The 21,586-nt window shown below is 44.2% G+C and overlaps 2 protein-coding genes across 3 annotated transcripts in view; both read right to left on the bottom strand.

Moving 5' to 3' along the window:
* WDR90 (WD repeat domain 90) overlaps positions 1-10,647 on the bottom strand; it is a 62,401-nt gene extending 51,754 nt beyond the window's left edge. The window contains exons 1-8 of the mRNA XM_081965570.1: positions 10,521-10,647; positions 8,422-8,513; positions 6,787-6,963; positions 5,179-5,317; positions 4,078-4,248; positions 3,453-3,576; positions 2,255-2,322; positions 94-203 (exon numbers count right to left, since the gene is read on the bottom strand). Coding sequence (XP_081821696.1) covers positions 94-203; positions 2,255-2,322; positions 3,453-3,576; positions 4,078-4,248; positions 5,179-5,317; positions 6,787-6,963; positions 8,422-8,513; positions 10,521-10,530 — 891 coding nt within the window. The 5' untranslated portion in view covers positions 10,531-10,647. The remainder of the gene's footprint in view (positions 1-93; positions 204-2,254; positions 2,323-3,452; positions 3,577-4,077; positions 4,249-5,178; positions 5,318-6,786; positions 6,964-8,421; positions 8,514-10,520) is intronic.
* Positions 10,648-15,882: 5,235 nt separating this feature from the next.
* The window catches only part of SEC14L5 (SEC14 like lipid binding 5), a 59,012-nt gene continuing 53,308 nt past the window's right edge, over positions 15,883-21,586 (bottom strand). For both annotated transcript variants that reach the window (XM_081966085.1, XM_081966086.1), the window contains 2 exons: positions 19,667-19,845; positions 15,883-16,473 (listed from right to left, as the gene is read on the bottom strand). In XM_081966085.1, coding sequence (XP_081822211.1) covers positions 16,368-16,473; positions 19,667-19,845 — 285 coding nt within the window. In that variant the 3' untranslated portion in view covers positions 15,883-16,367. The remainder of the gene's footprint in view (positions 16,474-19,666; positions 19,846-21,586) is intronic.

The raw sequence follows: 21,586 nt of genomic DNA, 5'->3' as shown, positions 1-21,586 counted from the left end.
GGCCATTGTAACTCCGGTCACTAAACGAGTGGTTGTAAGTTGAGGACTGCCTGTACAGCTTCAGGATGTCAAGATAGACAAAAGCTTACAAACCTCTTTGGGACTGGTGATTTGCTGGATGAGAGAGACGCGGTCCCGAATTGGCTTGCTCAGAGACACCTCCTTGGGAACTTGGGTGATTGGATGGTCTTCGGGATGGGCAGCTGAAAAGATGGAAGGAGAGCAATGAAGGCCTTGAGACACGGAGCCTGCTGTGCCTGCTCAGGTGCGAGTTGCTCAGAGGCCCCTCAGTTATTTTTGGATCACCTTTCTCAACTCCGTTTTGCCCGATTTCTATATTGGCTTTTGATTTTGGTTTTTCCGTAGGGCTTGTTAGCAGCCCAGAATTACTTGGATAAGATTGGGGGGGAGTGGAGGATGCATAGGAAGCTCAACCAATCTCATTGAACTTTTCATTGAATTTTTCGGAGTATAAGATGCACCATGATTTTGAAGAGGTAATTTTTTTTTAAAAAAAGGTTAGTCTGCAGGGCTCCCAAAGCCTCTGCATGCCTTGTTTTTTGCAAAAAAAAAAGGGGGGGGGCATGCAGAGCTTTGGAAAACTTGTAGAGTGCTCCAGGGGGCTGGGGAGTGGGCCAAAAACAAGCAAAAAACTGCCCATTTTTCACAAAAATGGGCCATTTTTTGCACACACACACACACAAAAGGCATGCAGAGTTTTGGGAGGCTTGTAGAGTGCTCCTGGGGGTTGGGGGTGGAGGGAAATGAAGAAAAAATGAGCCGTTTTTTGCAAAAAAAGAGGGGGGCATGCAGAGGCTTTGGGAGGCATGTAGAGTGCTCCTGGGGGCTGGAGGGGGCAAAAACGAGCAAAAATATCCTGTTTTTCGCTCATTTTTGCCCTCCCCAGCCCCCAGGATCACCCTGGTAGCCTCCTAAAGGCCCTGCGTGTAAATTTTTGTGAAGGTGGCGGGGTTTCGAGAGGCCAAAAATGCTGTATTCAGTGTATAAGACGCACCCAGATTTTCACCCTCTTTTTGGGGGGGGGGGGAAATGGTGCGTCTTATACTCTGAAAAATAAGGTATATGTTTCAAATCAATAAAGATACCATTAGGATTATGGCTCGTTTTGAATTTCCTTCTTCTAGAACGGCTTTCAGTCTTTGATCTAAGACACCAGGCCAGTGTTTCTCAACCTTGTGTCAGGCCTGGAAGCCATCTTGGTCATTGGATCTTCAGGCCTACCACATTTAATGCTGTGGGAAACTGGGAGGGGGGATTATATAAAGTATGGGAGATATATAGTCATAATAACATTCCTTTCTCCGAGAGTCAAGGACATCTTGCCCTGCACCTGGAGGGGTGTGACTGGGAGGCACCTCCAGTTGGGATGGTGCTTTGATTGGGCCATGTGATGGACATGTGGAAGCTAGGCAGAGGTTTGGACTTTCATTGGAGTGGGAAAAACCTGGAAACTTTCAGATTCGGGTTTTCCCAGATGTGCCAATATGACGTCTCTAACAAAATGGACCTTTGAGGAACTTCAATCCCCGGAGTCTTCTTTCATTGGGGGGTCTTACTTGGAACCCTGAAACCTTCACAGCTATGAGATGGGTGGACTTCAATTTCCAGATTTAGCTAGCTGGGGAACTCTGGGAGGTCCACCATCTTAAAAGTTATCAAGGTTGGGAATCACTGCACTAGGATTTCAGAGACATTTAGACTAGACTAGAATAACAGAGTTGGAAGGGACCTTGGAGGTCTTCTAGTCCAACCCCCTGCCTAGGCAGGAAACCCTACACCACTTCAGACAAATTGTTATCTAATCTCTTTAAAACATTTGTTGGGGATTGAGTCATGGTGGTGCAGCGGTTGACGTACTGTATTGCGAGCTAACTCTGCTGACTGTCAGGAGTTCGATCCTGACCGGCTCAAGGTTGACTCAGCCTTCCGTCCTTCCGAGGTCAGTAAAATGAGGACTCAGATTGTTGGGGGCAAGAGGCTGACTCTGTAAACCACTTAGAGAGGGCTGTAAAGCAGCCTGTAGAAGTCTAAATGCCTTTGCTATTGCTATTTTGACAGTGAGAAGATAAGTACAAGTAGACATGAAATGATTCATCAGCCTAATAAACCAATCCCTGCGTAAATGGAGTTATATCTCAATATATTCTTGGTTTATTCTGTAAGAGGGGAGGTAATTCAGAAAGCTGCCTGTGCGTTATTTCTGTTTTTCAGCCTCCTGAATTCACTCACTCACCAGCATAGGAATTCAAAGTGCTTTTCTGAATAGAGTCATATGGCATGTTGGATCCATCAGAAGGGAACCTGAAGAAAAAGATTAGAGAAAGGCTACTGCATAACAAATTGATTTTTTTTCCCTCTTTTGTCCAGAGTTTCAGCCTCTATCAGTCAGCAAGACAAAGTCTAGTGTGGTAAGGATGGGGGGGGGGGGGGGGGGTGTCAATTGAACCTGACCAAACAAACTTGATTTTACAATCTGCAATAAACCTTTGGGCTCAGAGAATGACACAGTACATGGGTTTTGGGGGTTCTTTTGAATAGAATAGAATAGAGTTGGAGGGCACCTTGGAGGTCTTCTAGTCCAACCCCCTGCTTAGGCAGGAAACCCTACACCACTTCAGACAAAAGATTATCCAACATCTTCTTAAAGACTTCCAATGTTGGAGCATTCACAACTTCTGGAGGCAAATTGTTTCACTGATTAATTGTTCTCATTGTCAGGCAATTTCTCCTTAATTCTAAGTTGCTTCTCTTCTTGATTAGTTTCCACCCATTGCTTCTTGTTCTACCCTCAGGTGCCTTGGAGAATAGTTTGACTCCCTCTTCTTTGGGGCAACCCCTGAGATATTGGAACTCTGCTATCATGTCTCCTCTAGTCCTTCTTTTCATTAAACTAGACATCCCCAATTTCCAGCAACCGTTCTTCATGTTTTAGTCTCCAGTCTCCTAATCATCTTTGTTGCTCTTCTCTGCACTCTTTCTAGAGTCTCCACATCTTTTTGACATCGTGGCGACCAAAACTGGATGCAGGATTCCAAGTGTGGCCTTACCAAGGCATTATAAAGTGGTATTAACACTTCCCATGATCTTGATTCTATCCCTCTGTTGATGCAGCCTAGAACTGTGTTGGCTTTTTTGGCAGCTGCTGCACACGGCTGGCTCCTATTTAAATGGTTGTCCACTAGGACTCCAAGATCCCTTTCACAGTTACTGCTATTGAGCAAGGTACCACATATACTGTATCTGTGCAGGAGCAGGAGTTTTCATCATTAGGAACACCTCTGTTGTGGAACTTGACAAAAGCCTCCAAATCACAATATCCCTCATGCATCTCTCTTTCAGACTGGGCAATATTACGCAAAGCAGAAAGTCCCCCCAAAATACTAAGGCAGAGAAATTAGAGGCCTAAGAAAAAGAAATTTAGCCAAACCTACCGAATGTAATCATAGAGATCGTGCCAAAGATCTCCTTTGGGCACAGGAAATGCCATTTCCCGAGGCATGGGAGAGAAACCACGCAATGCCATCTTGGACTGGTGAGCCTCGGAAGAGGTCAAGGCTAGAAGGAAAAAGAAAAAAGAAAGAAAAAGAAGGATGAGAAAGGTGTGGTTGTTCTTCATTGAAATTATGCCTAAATATTGAAAATATTGAATATTGAAAAGCCTGTTTTGATATCATGATGCCACAAGATTGGACCATGGGATGGGACTTGTGGGTGTGGGGGCAAGATCTTGAAGTTTCAACTGGGTGGGGAAAACCGGGAAGCTTTCAGATTCAGGTTTTTCCAGATGTGCCAACGTGGCTCTCTTAATCAATTGGAACTTTGAGCAATTATTTGCCTTGGACTCTGATTTACTTTTGGATGCTATTTGAAACCCTGACATGAAGATTAGTAGAGCTGAAATCGGACTATATTTAGACAAATAGACAAATGAGGACAAGGGATATGTTTGTAAGATCAAAGTAGCAGTGTACGAAAAGAATGAATTGAGAGAGAGAGAGAGAGAGAGAGAGAGAGAGAGAGAGAGAGAGAGAGAGAGAGAGACCGACTGACTCTCACCTGGGTCAAAGAGCAAATCGCTGGTGAAGAGGTTTTTCACCAACAGGTTGGAGCACAGCTTGATGCTTTTCAGGTGACTGTAGGTTCTGTTCAGGTAGAGGCCGAGGATGTGGCGCAGATCCAGGATCAAGCAAGTCCATCGCACATTGCTGGGGGCGAGGCCCACCAGATCTGAAGGGACAAACAATGCCAGTTTTGAATTTCTACAGACATTTGACACGCTCACAAAAATCTCAAACCTGGTACGCCTGAGCTCTGATGTCCAATCATTTTTTTAGACAAAGAAGTAGAAGTATGGCTACTGCTACTCTCCACTGGGTTGAATGGTTGCCCTGCCAAGTGGCTGGGTCTGGGGGGGCCATGAAATTTCCAGATAGTCTTCAAAAACAATAGCAAATAGAGCATGTTGGCATGGCCGAATGCACAGTGCCAAGGGCGTTGATCATTGTTGCCAAATCCTGCTTGCATACTAGTCAAATCAGGACAAAGATTTCCCTAGCTATGATTCCAGGGTAAAGAAGAAGTGTGAATCCAAGAATACCCTCAATGCCCAGACCTACTTCTTCAAAATGAGTGTGACAGAATCCTGCACCATTATAGGAATTTTAAAAAAAACACACAAATATGGACACGAAGACCAGAAATTCCTAATTTAATTCTCACCTCAAATAGAAACCACCAAGCAACCTTAGAAAAGGCATCCATATTTAGCTTCTGTTCCTGAAAATATCTTTTCACAATCTGGCTGCACTTAAGATAGGCTGCACTGGCCTATCCATCCTTCCCAACCCTGCAACCTCTACAATGTTAAAATATTCAGAGTACAAGAACGATTGTTAACTTGATGAGCAGGACGACTCAAAGGCATTGTTTTAATTGCCAAAATACAGCATTAATGGATCATTGGCTAATCTATCTTCCTCGGAGTTGAATTGTCTTGTTAGAAAAATTCACAAGTCTCTCTAAACAATCAACTCACTCCTCAGGAAAGTTGGATCCAAGTTTCTAAGGTCCCGGGGATAAAATCAAAGGCTTGCTGGATGCTGAGTGGGGAAAAAAATATCCCAGAAATCTTGATTATAGAATTTCTTTGCATTTTACCTCGTTTAGAAGTCTTGGCTGTACTTTCATAGACTGACCCACGGGCTGCCCCACAAATATATGGGAATTGCAACCATGTGGCTGTGGACTTGAATTCTTTAAAGAGGTTAGAAAATGAAATACGGACCACTTGACTGTCCTAAATATGAAGAAAAAAGAAGAAACAAAGTCAGTTTACAGAGACAGAATTATCCGCAATAAATATTTTGGAGCTGATAATCAGCTCACAAAAGATAACCAAAGATGAATATTGTTACTTATATAGATTGTGTGATTTTAGCCAGGAAATAAATCCACTCCTACGCTGCTTTTCGTTTTGAGGAGTTTTCCACTTGCATAAAACTTATTCTGTTTCTGCCAGACCTATGTACTGTACATGTCTCTGTATCTAAAGCTAAACCCAATACAGGGCCAGGATCCCAAGCAAAACACTTTGTAGTTTCATGGAGAATGTAGAATAATCTTTCCCTTGCTACTTCAGACCACTTCTTAAGTGCACAAGTGCAGAGATTAAAATTCAATCTGCAAACGAGTCAGGAAAAATAAGGAGTCTGGTAGCATTTCCTCAGATTAACCGATGTTACTAAAATAAATAAGATTTTTTTAAAAAATGTTTCATTACTTTTTACAAATAAATAAATCTATTGCTGTCGTTTTAATTTTGGGTTGGAGAGCTGCCCAGAGTTTGTTAATAAGATTGGCAGCTGTATAAAAGCTTTAAATTAATAAAATCTGTTAGTCTAGGCTGATAAGGTGTTGCCAAATTCCTCCTGATTTTGAGCTAGCATAGATAAACCCAGCACTTCGTCTTAGACAGAGAGTAACACTCAAGAAAAGTAACAGCTGGGGTGTTTAGGAAAACAACTCTGCCGCTAGGTATAAAACACCAAACAAACAGATTGTATCAGAATTTCTAAAAGTCAACAAGTACACAACAAAAAAAAGTTAGAAATATCCAGGCTTCTTAGCCATGTTCATTCTTTTCTCACTCCAGGTCTATTGGCCTGTGGGAAGCAGGGTGGATTTGATTTAAATCAAGTCAATTGAAATCACGATTGAAATCACTAGTAAAAAGGCTTGCTTTAAATCAACTCAATTTAAATCATATTTTTTAAAGAGCAACTGTCATCTCTGTCCTACTCCTCCTCTGACCCACTGTTCACTCACGGACAGTCCCAATATTGCAGAATACACAGCCTCTTCCTACCTAACAAAGCTCCATTTCATGCTGAATAAACTAAATTATTGGTGTATCTTAAATAGAAAACTGTATTTGGATAGATTTTTATTCCAAAAGCATTTTATTAAAATAGATTTGATAAAAATAAAAATAGATCTGATTTATTTATTTATTTAAAAAATCATTGATTTTTATCCAGCCTGGTGGGAAGGACCCTAAAAAATATTGTCTTTTTTTAAAAAATGTGTTTTTGTTTCAAGTTTGCAAGCCTCTTTGGAAAGACAGCTTCCCTGCAAGGCAGGGAAGAACAATGGTAATGAATAGTGAATAAATGTTGTACTATGCACGTATCACTGCCATGCTTTCAAGAGCATTTTAATTTAGGTTATTCTTGCACCATGGAACCAGGAATAAACTCACACACTCACCTCAGTGGCAACATCCAGGTGAACCACAAAATATTTCCCTGGTGCAGGTTTAAAGAGGATGTAGATGTAGCGACCAGTGAGACCCAAGGACTGGGTGCCAGTTTTGGGAAGCTGGAGGTAGTTGCTAGCTGGAACAGCACCACTAATGCGATATACTGTCCCTTTCAAAGTCTTGTCCTGAATGAAGACAACAAGCAGACTTTCAAATTTTGGTTTCACATAGGAAAGCTAGTTTTGAGTAGTGGTGAAAGAATCAGGCTAGAAACTGGGAGACGGTGAGTTCTAGTCCCATTGGTTCGAATCCCTAGCGCTGCATAACGGAGTGAGCTCCTGTTACTTGTCCCAGCTTCTGCCAACCTAGCAGTTTGAAAGCATGTTAAAAATGCTAGTAGAAAAATAGGAACCACCTTTGGTGGGAAGGTAACAGCGTTCCATGCGCCTTCGGTGTTTAGTCATGCCAGCCACATGACCACGGAGATGTCTTTGGACAGCGCTGGCTCTTCGGCTTTGAAACGGAGATAAGCACCGCCCCCTAGAGTCGGGAACGACTAGCACATATGTGCAAGGGAAACCTTTACCTTTATATGTAATTCTGGAGCAGTTAAGGCACCCCTTGTCACTGCGTTTTTTGTTTGTTTGTCAGCTGTGCTTAAACTCTAAGACATAATAATAATAATAATAATAATAATAATAATAATAATAATAATAATAATAATAATAATAATAATTTTATTTGATTAGCCGCAACCCTCTCCCGAAGGACTCGGGGCGGCGTACAATCAAAACGGATAAAAATACGCATAAGACAAACATATATACAAAAAGAACAAAGACATATACATATGTGCATGGAGGAGAGTTGACTTATAAGTGAAAGACAGTTAAAAACACAATTTAAAATCCCCTTAAATAAAATTACTAAATTAAAAAACCCATCAGGAGCGATACGAAGTTATGGTTGAGCCAGGCCAGCTATTTGGAAAAGGTGGGTCTTGAGCTTGACACGGAAGGAGCGGAGGTCAGTAGTGGTCCTAATATCCGGGGGGAGGTCATTCCACAGGGCTGGGCCCGCCACAGAGAAGGCTCTGCTCCTAGGCGCCGCCCCATGGCACTGTGTGGTGGACGGCACCTGGAGAAGTCCCTCTCTGTGCGAGCGGATGGGTCATAGGGATGTATGGGGCAGAATCCGATCCCGCAGGTAACTAGGTCCTGAGCCAAACATACGGTAGACTGATCTGACTCTTATCACTAAGTTCACTACGCATGTCCACATTATTATTATTTTTTCTTTTTTTGTTCACCCGCCAAGAAGGTAGGCAGGAACACTGCCAAAATGTAATCATTAGCTAGTAAGTTTTGTTTTCATTTTCTTTACAATAAAATGTGTTTCTTAGAATATATCTCAGGTTTATTTTTCTTAATTATTGAAGTATACTTCAAGGAAAAACCACGGTTCATCCCTCATTAAATACAATTACCCCAGGAGGGGAACAGGGCTGAATTTCCACCCTGACACCCCTAAACCATGATCTATGTCATAATCTAAGTTCAGATGTCTGAGTAAGCGAACTGCAGAATCCCACAGGAAACCATTTATATTAAAGCGGAGATAAATGTCAGAGGATTTGGCCTTACCATGAAAGTTGTCACATCCCCATCCTTGGTAGATCTTTTCCATTCTTCTACTTTAAAATGTTTGAAGATGTTCAAGTAAGGATGCTGCCACACTGGGGGGTGGGGGGGATTGGAATAAAAGATTACCAACTTATCCACTGCAGTGATTCACTTAACAACTATGACAAGAAAGGTCGTAAAATGGGGCAAAACTCACTTAACAAATGTCTCACCTAACAACTGAAATTTTGGTCCATTGTGGTCATAGGTCAAGGACTAGATAGATAGATAGATAGATAGATAGATAGATAGATAGATAGATAGATAGATAGATAGATAGATAGATAGATAGGTATGCTGGCCTTGTCAACAAATGAGCCCCACCCACCACCCAGGCCGTTACAACACGAAACAACAACGGACACACAGCCAGCACCAATCAGCACCAATCTACCAATCATGATACAACCACACAACCAATCTGCCAGCGTGGAAGAATATGATTGGAACATGTGATGGATTTGTGGGTGTGGGGATAGATCATGAACTTTCAACTGGCATGTACACCCATCTTCTTCCGGCCAGGTGTCGATGTGCGGAGACAAAAGATGACTTGGCTTCTACAAAAGAATGTCAACAATCCATTCTACAATCCTACTCCTTTCTATTCCCCCCTCCCAACTACTACACTATTGAAACAGCATAGAAAATTATAAGAAAGTGTGGCAGGCCAAAGATCCTAAAAAGAATATAACTACAGGCCTGACACAATCAATCCACTTACTGAAACAAAGCCAGCACTCCACACACACACCCTGCCAAAATTTACAGAAAAACGGCAGCTCCGACCACGCTTTAAGCCAAAAACACCAGCCTGAGGATGGGGAGTGAGATCTCGCCGAAACGTTGCCAAGACAATCTCAATCTTACATGGGAAAAGACCCGAATACAATAAGACCAGCATACACACACACACACACACAAGTATGTGCACATATACAAAGTACATACACACACACATGCATATGCAGATATATAGCTATAGATATATACACACATATATACATATGTACATATACACATATATATACACACACACACACAAAACTTGAATCCAAAATGCATACTTTCACTGTGAAAAGTACTGTGATTTGATACTATAGATATAATTCATCCCTTTTCATTTCAGTGGCCCAGGCATTTCAGAGTTATGCTGGAACACACGGATACAGACACACACAGACACAGACAGAGGTGTTAGGGGTGCCTTACACCAACAGTATTTTTCTCCAGAGAGTAAGTCATCTGTGTACCAAGTTTGGAGGAAATTGCTCAAGGCGTTCCAGAGTTATGCTGGAACAGACAGACAGACAGACATCCTTTTTTATAGAGAAAAAAATATAGATAGATAGATAGATGATAGATAGATAGATAGATAGATAGATAGATAGATAGATAGATAGATAGATGAACAAGAAGAGGAGGAGGAAGAGGAAGAGGAGAAGCAGGAGGAGAAGAAGATAGATAGAATAGATAAAGAAGATAGAATAGAAGAAAGAAGAAAGAAAAGAAAAAGAAGAAAGAATAGAAGAAGAAGAAAGAAGATAATAGAAGAAGAAAAAGAAGAAGGAGGAGGAGGAGAAAGATATTGCCCCATAGTAAGAAAAGAATTGTTGGATTTTGCAGCCTCTCCATCTAAGCCAACGGAGCCAGCTATGCAGCCAGCAGGCAGACATCCAACCCGTGAAGCGCTCCCTTGGCAAAGACGAAAGGAAGGCTGCACCTAGCGGACTTCTGCCTGTCGCTCCCCTGCCTCGTTTCCCTTCCCTTCCCACGCAGGACCCCTGAGCAGTGAAGCCCATGCAGAGGGCAGGCAAGGAGGCTCGACCTGACGGACTTCTGCCTGTCTCTGGCCCACCCACCCCGACTCTGGGCTCCCGGGCCTTTTTAATGCTCCGCTTTACGACAGCGTCCGTTTTTGAGAGCTACACCTGACGAACTTCTGCCTGCCGTGTTTATTTAAATGCAACAAAAACCAACTTTTTGTCGGGAGGAAAGAACTGCAAATACTACGGAAGGCGCTCTCCTTGCTCTTAAGATCCCGGACCTCCCCGGCTCACCTTTAGCCATGGTTGCCCGGCTCGGCTCGGCTCGGCTCGGTCGGGCTTCCCGCCGCTGCCCTCGAACTACCCGCCTAGCTGCCCACAGACCATAGAGTCACCTCACCGAAAGGAAGGGAGGGCGTACTCTCCCAGGGCTAGAGAGGCCGCTCAGGATCATAGAGCTGAGCCTAGCGCGGACACGAGAAGCCTCCATTTCCTGTTTCCGGCCTATAGAATCGCGCACTCAGAGAAGAGGGAGCGGCTCTCTACATTCCTATCTCTATGGCAAGGGGTGTCTAATCTTGGCAACTTTAAAACTTGTGGACTTCAACTCCACAAGTCTTAAAGCTGCCAAGATTGGACACCCTTGCTCTAGGACAGGGGTGTCCAAACTTGAGAACTTTAAGACTTGTGGCCTTCAACTCCCAGAATTCCCCAGCCAGCCATGGCTGGCTGGGGAATTCTGGGAGTTGAAGTCCACAAGTCTTAAAGTTCCCAAGTTTGGAGACCCCTGCTCTAGGGGGACGTAGTTTGTTGGCAGCACCTCTGCTCGCTTTTTCTTCCTTTTCTGCATTTTTGCCACAAAACCAAATGTTTATCTAAATCGTGCATTCCTTTTAAAAAAAAATATGGCATAAGCATGTAAACCGCTTGCAACGGAAACAAGGGATGTGCATAAGCGCACCAGTGTGCCTAACGTCCCTGTCCTAATGTCCCCATTTATTTGCACCCGTTTCCTGTATTCTTATTCACGTTTATTCTTATTCCTCTTATTTTGTACAGGAGTGCCAAAAACTAAATAAATAAAATAAATAAAAAAACAAAGTGGCAAGCCCAACTACATAAATATATAAAGAGAGGTCTATTTCTATTTAAAACGTTGGACCACAAAGAGGCTAAATGGGATTTTTTTAAAGGTATCTTTGAAAAATAGATACAAGATACAGATTAACAGAGTTGGAAGGGATCTTATAGGTCATCTAGTCCAACCCACCCCCAAGCAGGAGACCCTACAACATTTCTGAGAGATGCCAATCCAGTCGCTTCTTGAAAGCTTCCAGGGATGAAGCTCCCACAACTTCCAAAGGCAACTTCTGTTCCATGGGTTGATTGCTCTCACTGTCAGAAAGTTCCTCCTTATTTCCAGGTTGAATCTCTCCTTGGTCAGTCTCCATCCATTATTCCTTGTCTGACCTTTGGGTGCTTTGGAAAATAGCTTGACCCCCTCCTCTCTGTGGCAGCCCCTCAAATATTGGAAGACTGCTATCCTGTCTCCCCTGGTCCTTCTCTTCACTAGAGTACCCATGCCCAGTTCCTGCAGCCGTTCATGTGTTTTAGCCTCCAGTCCCCTCATCATCTTTGTTGATCTTCTTTGCACTCTTTCTAGAATCTCAACCTCTTTTTTATAGTGTGGTGACCAAAACTGGACACAGATTCTAGATGTGATCTTACTGGGGCTTTATAGAGTGATATTAGTACCTCCCTTGATCTTGATTGAATCCCTCTGTTAATGCAATTTAAGATTGTGTTGGCTTTTTTGGCTGCCGCTGCACACTACTGGCTCCTATTTAGCTGGTTGTCCACTAAGACTCCAAGATCCCTGGCACAGTCGCTGCTATTAAACCTGGTTTCACCCGGATTATATCTGTACTTTTGGTTTTTCTTACCTAAGCATTGACTCCCCCTCTTGATTGTGAAATCAATCTGGCTTCCCCATTAACTTTGTCAGGAGGTCACAAGAGGGGATTGCATGCCCTTGTTGGGACACAGCAACGGTCATAAGTATGAGTCAATTGGCAAGGGTCTGGATGTTGATCAAGTGATCGTGGGGTTGCTGCAAAGGTCATATCTGTGAAAAATGGTCCTAAGTCACTTTTTTCACAGACACACACACATACTGAACTAACAGCGCTGTATTTTATGCTGTAGGAGGAATTACAGCATTCCGATTTGCACTGTTATCCAAGAGTTACTCGCCCTGCTTTTTACAGTGAGAAGAGCTTTTCCTTAAGGCGAGTATGTGCTTCGTGCAACATAAGGAAGGAAGGAAAGAAAGCAAAAAACCATGGAGAATTCGAAGCCATTTTATTGACTTTCCAGTTTCTGCTCGAAATTCACCCGCCTCCCTCCTGTTGCCTCGAGCAAATAATAATTAATAAATAATGTTCAGTTGACTGAGCTTCATGTTTAATGAATAAAGTATATAATAACAATAATAAATAGTAACATCCCTGTGATAACAATTTTAACACTATCAATAAACCATCTGCTTATTTCCGGGTCCTCGGGGAAGACTCGATAAGTACAGAAAAATGCCAGTCTTAATATGGATGGCTGTGTGATCAACCATAATAATATTAATAACAATAATATCAACAGGAGCATGTTGTGTGCAATGCTGTACAACCTCCAGTAAAGCAGTCTAGATTCGCGTGGAAAGCCTGTTTTTCAGGACAAGGTTAGGCAAAGAGATTTCTTCTTTAATTCTCTTTGCGGAGGTCACAGCAGCAATGGACAGAGGATCCCTGGCTGATTATGCGCAGGCAGTCCCCAACGTACGACCACAAGCGAGCCCAACATTTCTGTTGTTAAATGAGACGGTTGCTTAGCGAGCTTTGCCCCATTGGACGACCAATTCTTGGCTCCGTTGTTAAGTGTAACGCTGCCGTTGAGAAGTTAGCCACCCGGTCGTTAAGCAAATCTGGCTTCCCCGTTGAGGTCGCAAAGGAGGATCGCGTGACCTTGGGACATGGCAACGGTCGTAAGTATGAGCCAGTTGCCAAGCGTCTGACTGTTAATCACGCGATTATGGGGATGCTACGAAGGTTTTAAAGTGTGAACAAATGACCCATAAATCACATTTTTTTCCACCGCCGTTGTCGCTTTGAACGGTCACTAAACGAACCGTTGTAAGTCGAGGACCACCTGTACTCTCCCTCCAAAGCAGCTTCTGAACATTGAGGCCTGCTAAATCTTGTCCCAATTTGCCTCCCTGTTCATCCCGTCCTTGCAGGAAAGGGGGAAATAAGTTTTGCAAGGAAGCCTCACGGTTCATTCCTAATTAAAAGTTTTTCACCCGTCCATTAAGATTCATTTTCATTTCTCTGTACAGCAAATCTCAGACATTTCCTTCTGGATAAATCGCATCTTTCAGTGCTTGATGTCTCCGTTTGAGGAAAACGAATACTTACAAAAAAAAAAAAAAGTTTTCCCCACCGTAGAGTTTCTTCATTACAACAGTTCCTCAAAGCCAACCGACTCCTGTTTGCAGTTTGTTTGTTTAAAAAAAAACACTCCATAGATTCAAGAGAGCAATAGTACTTAGACTTATATACCGCTTCACAGTGCTTTTACAGCCCTCTCTAAGCGGCTTTACAGAGTCAGCCTCTTGCCCCCAACAATCTGGGTCCTCATTTTACCCACCTCGGAAGGACGGAAGGCTGAGTCCACCTTGAGCCTGGTGAGATTCGAACTGCCAAATTGCAGGCAGCCGGCAGTCAGCAGAAGGAGCCTGCAGTACTGCACTCTGACCACTGCGCCACCGAGGCTCAGGAATATCAGAAATCGGCCCAATTTCTTCTATGTAATGCAGGCAGGCATCTAAAAATATCTAATTAGAAACTATGCAAACCCCCCCCCCACCCCCAAAGTATAAAGCTGAAGTTACCAGAACCCCACTCCATTCTTATTTGGCTAAAAAAAACAAAAGGCCAATACTTAAACAAGGAGGCATAATAATCCCCGAATAAATAATCAAGTTGTATCTATAAAATGATACAAATAATTAATTGAAGCCTTAATTCGTGTTTCCGTAAATGGGACTTAGGGATTTTTAAGTCCCATACATCTATCTGTATATACTGTAATCTATCATCTATCTATCTATCTATCTATCTATCATCTATCTATCTATCTATCTATCTATCTATCTATCTATCTATCATCTATCTATCTATCTATCTATCTATCTATCTATCTATCATCTATCTATCTATCTATATCTATACATATGCACTCAGAAAATGCATGCACACTCACATTCACTCACACACACGCACACACTCTTAAAGTGCCTACCCTAACTTGTGTTAGCTCTGGTTTCCTAAAACAATTGCTTCCTTAACACTGTGAAAGAGTTTTTGTGCCTTGTAAGAAATGAAATATTGCTTTGCTTAGCCCTTTATATATAGAGAGATAGACACACACACACACATACACAGTGAGAGAGAGAGAGAGAGAGAGAGAGAGAGAGAGAGAGAAACAGGGAGAGAGAGAGAGAGAGAGAGAGAGAAAGAGAGAGACAAACAGAGAGAGAGAGACAGACAGACAGACAGACAGAGAAAGAGAGAGAGAGAGAGAGACAGACACACACACACACACCTAGAGAGTGAGAGAAGGAGAAAGAGCGAGAGAGAAACACGTTTTCGACCCTGAGCAAACCCATCTGGGCAGAGATCAGCTTCAATTATTGCTCACAGACCTGAGGAAATTAAAAAGGGAAGAGAAAAATCTGCTGCTCCTTTCAAGTTAGTTGTTTCAGTGCACAGCAGGGAAACCAACGAGTATTTCTCAGTTCCAACACATTAGTCCAGAGGTGTCCAATCTTGGCTTAACTTAAGAGACCCGTGGACTTCAACTCCCAGAATTCCCCCAGCCAGCCATGCCGGCTGGGGGAATTCTGGGAGTTGAAATCCACCGATCTTAAATGTTGCCAAGTTTGGACACCCCTGTGTTAGACAGTAATATGTAGGTCTCTTAAAATCTCTGTGTTAAGTTTCCTGCTTGAAGTTACCCAGAAGCGCGAATCTACCCGACAGCCCATTTTTTTTTGAATGGTGTGTAATGTACACATCAGCAGTTTGCAGCTCAATTCTGCTGTCCAGGCGCATTGTTTGCACCTTGCTGGAACACCAATGGCATGCCCGATGCGCAACGAAGCTTGGCCAGGGCTGGGAAGGGTTTTGGGTTGTTGGCTTTTGGCTCTAAAAGCCCTAAACAGGTAAGGCAACTTCAGCTAGCTCTATATTTCGGATCGAATGGTGTTGAGTGGGAAAAGCCCTTTAACCCTACGAACGTTGTAAAAATCCATGCAAGAAATGAGCGCGGTTGGTGCTTTAACCGACAGGTTGGCTAATGCACAGCAGGAGAGGGGCAGTCTTCAAGATTTAGAAGCTGTTTCAATTGGAGGGAGGGAGGGAAGGAGGGAGGGAGGGAGGGAGGAAAAAGAAAGGAAGGGAGGAAGGAAGGGAGGAAGGAAGGAAGGAAGGAAGGAAGGAAGGAAGGAAAAATAGAGAGATAGAGAGGGAGGGGGGAGGGGGGAGGAAGAAGGCAAAAAGCGAGGGAGGGAGGAGGGCAGAAGAATGGAAGAAAGGAGAAAGGAGAGGAAAGAGGGAGGGAGGTAAAAAGCAAGGAAGAAAGGAAGTAAATAAGGAGGGAGGGAGGAGGCAAAAAGCGAGGGAGGTAGGGAGGAGGGCAGAGGAAGGGAGGGAAGGGGAAAGGAGAGGAGAGAGGAAAGAGGGAGGGGGGAAGTAGAGGTAAAAAGCAAGGAAGGGAGGAAGGAAATAGGGCGGGAGAGAGGAGAGAGGGGGAAGGAAGGAAATAGGTAGAGAGGGAGGGAGATAAGGAAGGGAAGGAGGGAGGGAGGCAAAAAGCGAGAGAGGGAGGGAAAGGGGGCAGAAAGAAATAGAAGGAGGGATGGACGAAGAAAGGAAGGATTGATTTTAAGCTGGTTGACAGCAGCATCCCTGGGGGGGGGGTCTCTTCCTTGACCCTCCCTGCAGGCTGCCTTGAGCCCCCGTGGGTCACAGCCTCGAAGAAAGCATCTTGGTCCAGCCGTCTGGAGCGCGGCGTCTTCCCAGGGCGATGCTATCTGGAGACCAAGGAACTGCTCTGTGATCGGGTGGAGGAGGTGGTGGCTCCACTGAGCTGCGAAAATCCACTCGTGCATGACTCCAGACTCGTCATGGAGCCCCTGGAGGGGGAAAGGAAGAAAGGAAGCCCTCGTTATCTCTGGCCTTTAATGATGCACTTTGATCCCCCCCCCTTGCCCTGCTCTCGCTTGACTTATCATCTTCTGCTCAGCTGCCAGCCCCCGTCCAGCATCCATCCGCAGGGATCTCATTTGTTGCTGGAAGACATCAATTCTGCAAGAGTTGCTCGGAGGGCAGATGGCCAAGAGCAGACAAGTATTGTTCCCTTCCCCCCCCACACACACACACACCCCTCCCCCTCCCCTCCCCCAGGCTCTCCCTGGCATTGTTTTTAGAGCATAGCATAGAGAGGAGCATTCAGCGGCTGTGATTTGCAAAAACCACAGTGTTTCAGCTGAAGAATCACAGCTGGCCTTTGTAGGAGTTGGTGAAGAGTCCAGGCTCGCCCGAAAGAGGGGAGAGCCAGGCAAAGAACGGGAGGGAGGGGCAGAACACATCCGCCTCCCCCTAAGTGAAATGTGTAGAGGTGTTTTGCACCTCATTTTTGAACTCATATGCAGAAAAGAAAGGAAAAGCCAAAACGTGCAAAAGAAATGGACATAGAAAGAAAGAGCTTCGGGTAGAATAGAATAGCAGAGTTGGAAGGGACCTTGGAGGTCTTCTAGTCCGACCCCCTGCGTAGGTAGGAAGCCCTCTACCACTTCAGACAAATGGTTGCCCAACATCTTCTTAAAGACTTCCAGTGTTGGGGCATTCACAACTTCTGGAGGCAAGTTGTTCCACTGGTTAATTGTTCTCACTCTCAGGAAATTTCTGCTTAGTTCTAAGTTGCTTCTCTCCTTGATTATTTTCCACCCATTGCGTCTTCTCCTGCCCTCAGGTGGCTTTGGAGAATAGCTTGACTCCCTCTTCATGCTACGCCTACTGGCGCTTGGGCTGAGAAGGAGGGACTAGCCTAAAGTCATCTAGGAGCTTCCATAAATGGTGGAACTGGAACACAGCCCCCCCCCCTGCACCTAGTTCAATACTTCCATCATTACACCACCCCAACTATCCCAGAACAAGGCAGGGGAGACCTCTTCCCTAGCATTGCCAAGAAAGCAACACAGGCGTGTCCACAGTGTCACGACGCAACCAAGCTCAACTGCACAGGGTCTTTCCAGATTATAAACACATCTTGAAGTCTGTAGAGATTCCCCGTCATCCAGGTCAGGATTGTCCCCAAGGTGCTTTTTCAGGAGGCAACTGGACTTTCTTGTTTGTTTTTCTTTTGAAGACATTTTGCTTCTCATCCAAGAAGCTTCTTCAGCTCTGACAGGATTGGGGGGGGGGGGAGGGAATGGAAGGATTGATATTCCTTGCAGACAGTTGGTCATTTGCAACCTTTTTAGAGGGTCGTTGAAGCACTTGGAGGTTTGTCTGTGTTTCAGGGTCCCCTGAGTTAGTGCTTCTGATTCCCGCAGTCTGCAGTTCTTTCCTCTGGGAATCTGTTCCTTCTCCCACACCATTCCAAGGGTGCTCATTCCAAATTGTATACTTCAAAGTCTGTAGAGATTCTCCGTCATCCAGGTCAGGGTTGTCCCAAAGGTGCTTTTTTTTTTTCAGGAGGCAACTGGACTTTCTTGTTTTTCTTTTGAAGACATTTCACTTCTCATCCAAGAAGCTTTTTCAGCTCTGACTGGATAGTGGGGAATAGAAGGATTTATACTTCTTGCAGACACCTGGTCATTTGCATCCTTTTAGAGGGTGGTTGAGGCCACTTGGAGGTTTACCTGTGTCCTCAGGGTCACCTGAATTAGTGCTTCTGATTCCTGCAATCTGCAGTTCTTTCCTCTGGAAAGCCATTCCTTCTCCCACACCATTCAAAGGGTCTTCATCCCAAATTGTATAGCTCAAAGTTTGTGGCTTTGGAGAATAGCCTGACTCCCTCTTCATGCTACACCTACTGGCTCTTGGGCTGAGAAGGAGGGACTAGCCTAAAGTCATCTAGGAGCTTCCATAAATGGTGGAACTGGAACACAGCCCCCCTGCACCTAGTCCAATGCTTCCATTATTACACCACTCCAACAGCCACCCAGGGAAGGTCCCTCCCAAAAACTATCCCAGAACAAGGCAGGGGAGACCTCTTCCCTAGCATTGCCAAGAAAGCAACACAGGCGTGTCCACAGTGTCACAACGCAGTCCAGCTCAACTGCACAGGGCCTTTCCAGATGATAAACACATCTTGAAGTCTGTAGAGATTCCCCGTCATCCAGGTCAGGATTGTCCCCAAGGTGCTTTTATCTGGAAGCAACTGGACTTTCTGTTTTTTTCTTCTGAAGATGTTCCTTCAAATGTCAGCTGCCTGCAAGGAAATAAATCCTTCTATTCCCCACTATCCCTGTTGGAGCTGAAGAAGCTTCTTGGATGAGAAGAGAAACGTCTTCAAAAGAAAAAAAGCAAGAAAGTCCAGTCGCCTCTTGAAAAAAAAAAAAACCTTTGGGACAATCCTGACCTGGATGACTGAGAATCTCCATACAGACTTCTGGGTATGTCTTTCTTTCTTTTCTATTTTCCCTCTTCTTGCACTTTAGAGCTTTCTCTTTGATTTCTTTCCTTTTCTGACTTGACATGAGCGTGCATCCCTTTTGATCCTCCTTTTAAAGAAGCTGTAATAAAAATTGTATCAAACGGGGGGGGGGGGGGGAAGGAACCGAAGGGTGTAGCGAGATTTCCAGCTGAGCATGTCTCGGGGTGAATTTCAAACGAGAGAGAGCACCTTTTCTTGCAGGATTTCCCTTTAAAAGAGCATGGAAATGTTGGTGCATCTTAGACATCAAATACAGCCTTTTTTGGCCTCCCGAAGCCCTGCTCCCACATCTCATTTTTGCAAAAAATGGGCATATCTTTTTGCAAAAACGGAGGCATTTTTGCCTTCCCTCAGCCCCCACTCTGCAGGCTTCAGCAGGGCTGGGGGCAAGGCAGAAATGAATATCACAACAAAGATGTGTAATATGACTATCTAACCATAACCGTACCCAGACCACACACACTGTTTGATGGAAATGGAATGTTACATAAATAAAATAAATCTAACATGTGGGGGGGGGGGGAGAGAAATGTCTGGTTTAACAACAGAAATTTGGGGCTCCCTTCTGGTCGTACATCGAGGGCTCCCCGTATTTGTAAAAAAATAACAAAGGCAGGATGCAAATAAATAAATAAATAGATGCCCCCAATACTTTGGCTACGTACCTGAACTCCTTGGATGCAAGCACCTCATAATAATACAGGATCTTGCATTTGTGATTAGAGACCTGGAGGGTAGCCAAGACGTCGTCGACCCGAGAGAGGCTGGTCCCCGTGCAGGGAATTGGGCTGTGCATTTTCCACTGGAGGATGTAAAAACCTGGCCAGCGAGTCACGTGAGACCCCTGCAAGCAGAGGCACAAGGAGAAACACAGGCAGGGAAGGATAAACGAGGAGCTTGTTTGTCTTCCCCTAAGCTTTCAAACTCCTCTTTCCTCTTGCTGTGCGGGAGATAAAGACAAATCCTAAAGGCAAATTCTTGGGGATTCTGTAAAGATCTCTGGGGATTCTACTGAGTGGATCCCCCCAATCGTGCTTCTTTACTGAAATGAGCCTTCCTAGCTAGCGTATGAAGGAGGTCATCCTCTGGAGGGGTTACAGGAGCTCTAAACTCACCTGTGGCGTGAAGCTCCTTGGATACCTATGTTGGGCTGCATAATAACAACCTTAGAACAAATATATATATATATTTTATGGAGCTGATCGGCGACAGGGAGCTGCAGCAGAGGGATAAAAGAGTCACATGCGGCTCCAGAACTGCAGGTTGTTGAACCCTGTTCTATATGTATCTGTCTGTCTCTACCTAGCTAGCTGTCATCTATCGTGTATCTAGTAGCTATCATCTATCTATCATTTGTCATCTATCATCCACCCATCTATTTGCCTGCCTACCTGCCTAACTACTTACCTACCTATCATCTATCTCTCTGTCTTCTACCTACCTATCTATCTATCTATCTATCTATCTATCTATCTATCTATCTATCTATCTATCTATCTATCTATCTATCTATCATCATCTCCTACCTACTTATCTATCTATCTATCTATCTACCTACCTACCTACCTACCTACCTACCTACCTACCTACCTACCTACCTACCTATTATTCTCTCTCCTCTCTCTCCCTTTCTCTCTCTCTTATCTATCATCTATCTATCTATCTATCTATCTATCTATCTATCTATCTATCTATCTATCTATCTATCATCTATCTATCTATCTATCTATCATCTATCTATCTATCTATCATCTATCTATCCATCCATCCATCCATCTATCTCCTACCTACTGTCTGTCTGTCTGTCTGTCTGTCTGTCTGTCTGTCTGTCTGTCTGTCTGTCTGTCTGTCTATCTATCTATCTATCTATCTATCTATCTATCTATCTATCTATCTATCTCCTACCTACCTACCTAGTCTATCTCTCACACCTTTCACATGATATTTATAATTGCTTACTACTGCATTATCTTTTACTTTCAACTTGCCCTGCCATCTGTTTCTTAATTAATAAGCTAATTCATATACAATTAGGAGTGCCAAAACACTCTTTGCACTTAGGTACATTACAAATCACAGAGATCTGATCATCTCGATGAACTGGGTGCCGTGGAAAGCTTTCTAACAGTGCAACCAACTGATCAAATGCACCCCCCTGACACCAAGTCTGAGGAAGAGGAGGAACAGCTGGGTCCAGTGCCTGACACAGGGCAGAGGAGAGGAGAGTAGTGGAAATCTATGGGCCAGTCCTTGGGAAGGAAGAGCCATCGCTGCTAGCGAAGCCCCAGCCTAGCTCTGGGGATAAAAGGCAGGGGGCGGAAATGAATAGATGTGAAAGAGGAGAGGAGAGTAGTGGAAATCTATGGGCCAGTCCTTGGGACAGAAGAGCCACCGCTGCTAGAGAAGCCCCACCCTAGCTCTGGGGATAAAAGGCAGGGGGCGGAGATGAATAGATGTGGCAGACAACTATTCATCTCCCTGCCAGACAGACTTGTTAGCCTGTGGTGAGAGAGAAACTTTTTGCCGGGGCTGCTGGCACTCCTAATAAAGGAATCATTAACTTCAGAGGGTTAGCCATGTTTGGG

Source organism: Natrix helvetica (assembly GCF_964273705.1).
Source record: "Natrix helvetica genome assembly, chromosome: 13".
Taxonomy (NCBI): Eukaryota; Metazoa; Chordata; class Lepidosauria; order Squamata; family Natricidae; genus Natrix; species Natrix helvetica.
This window is presented reverse-complemented; position numbering and strand designations above follow the sequence as displayed.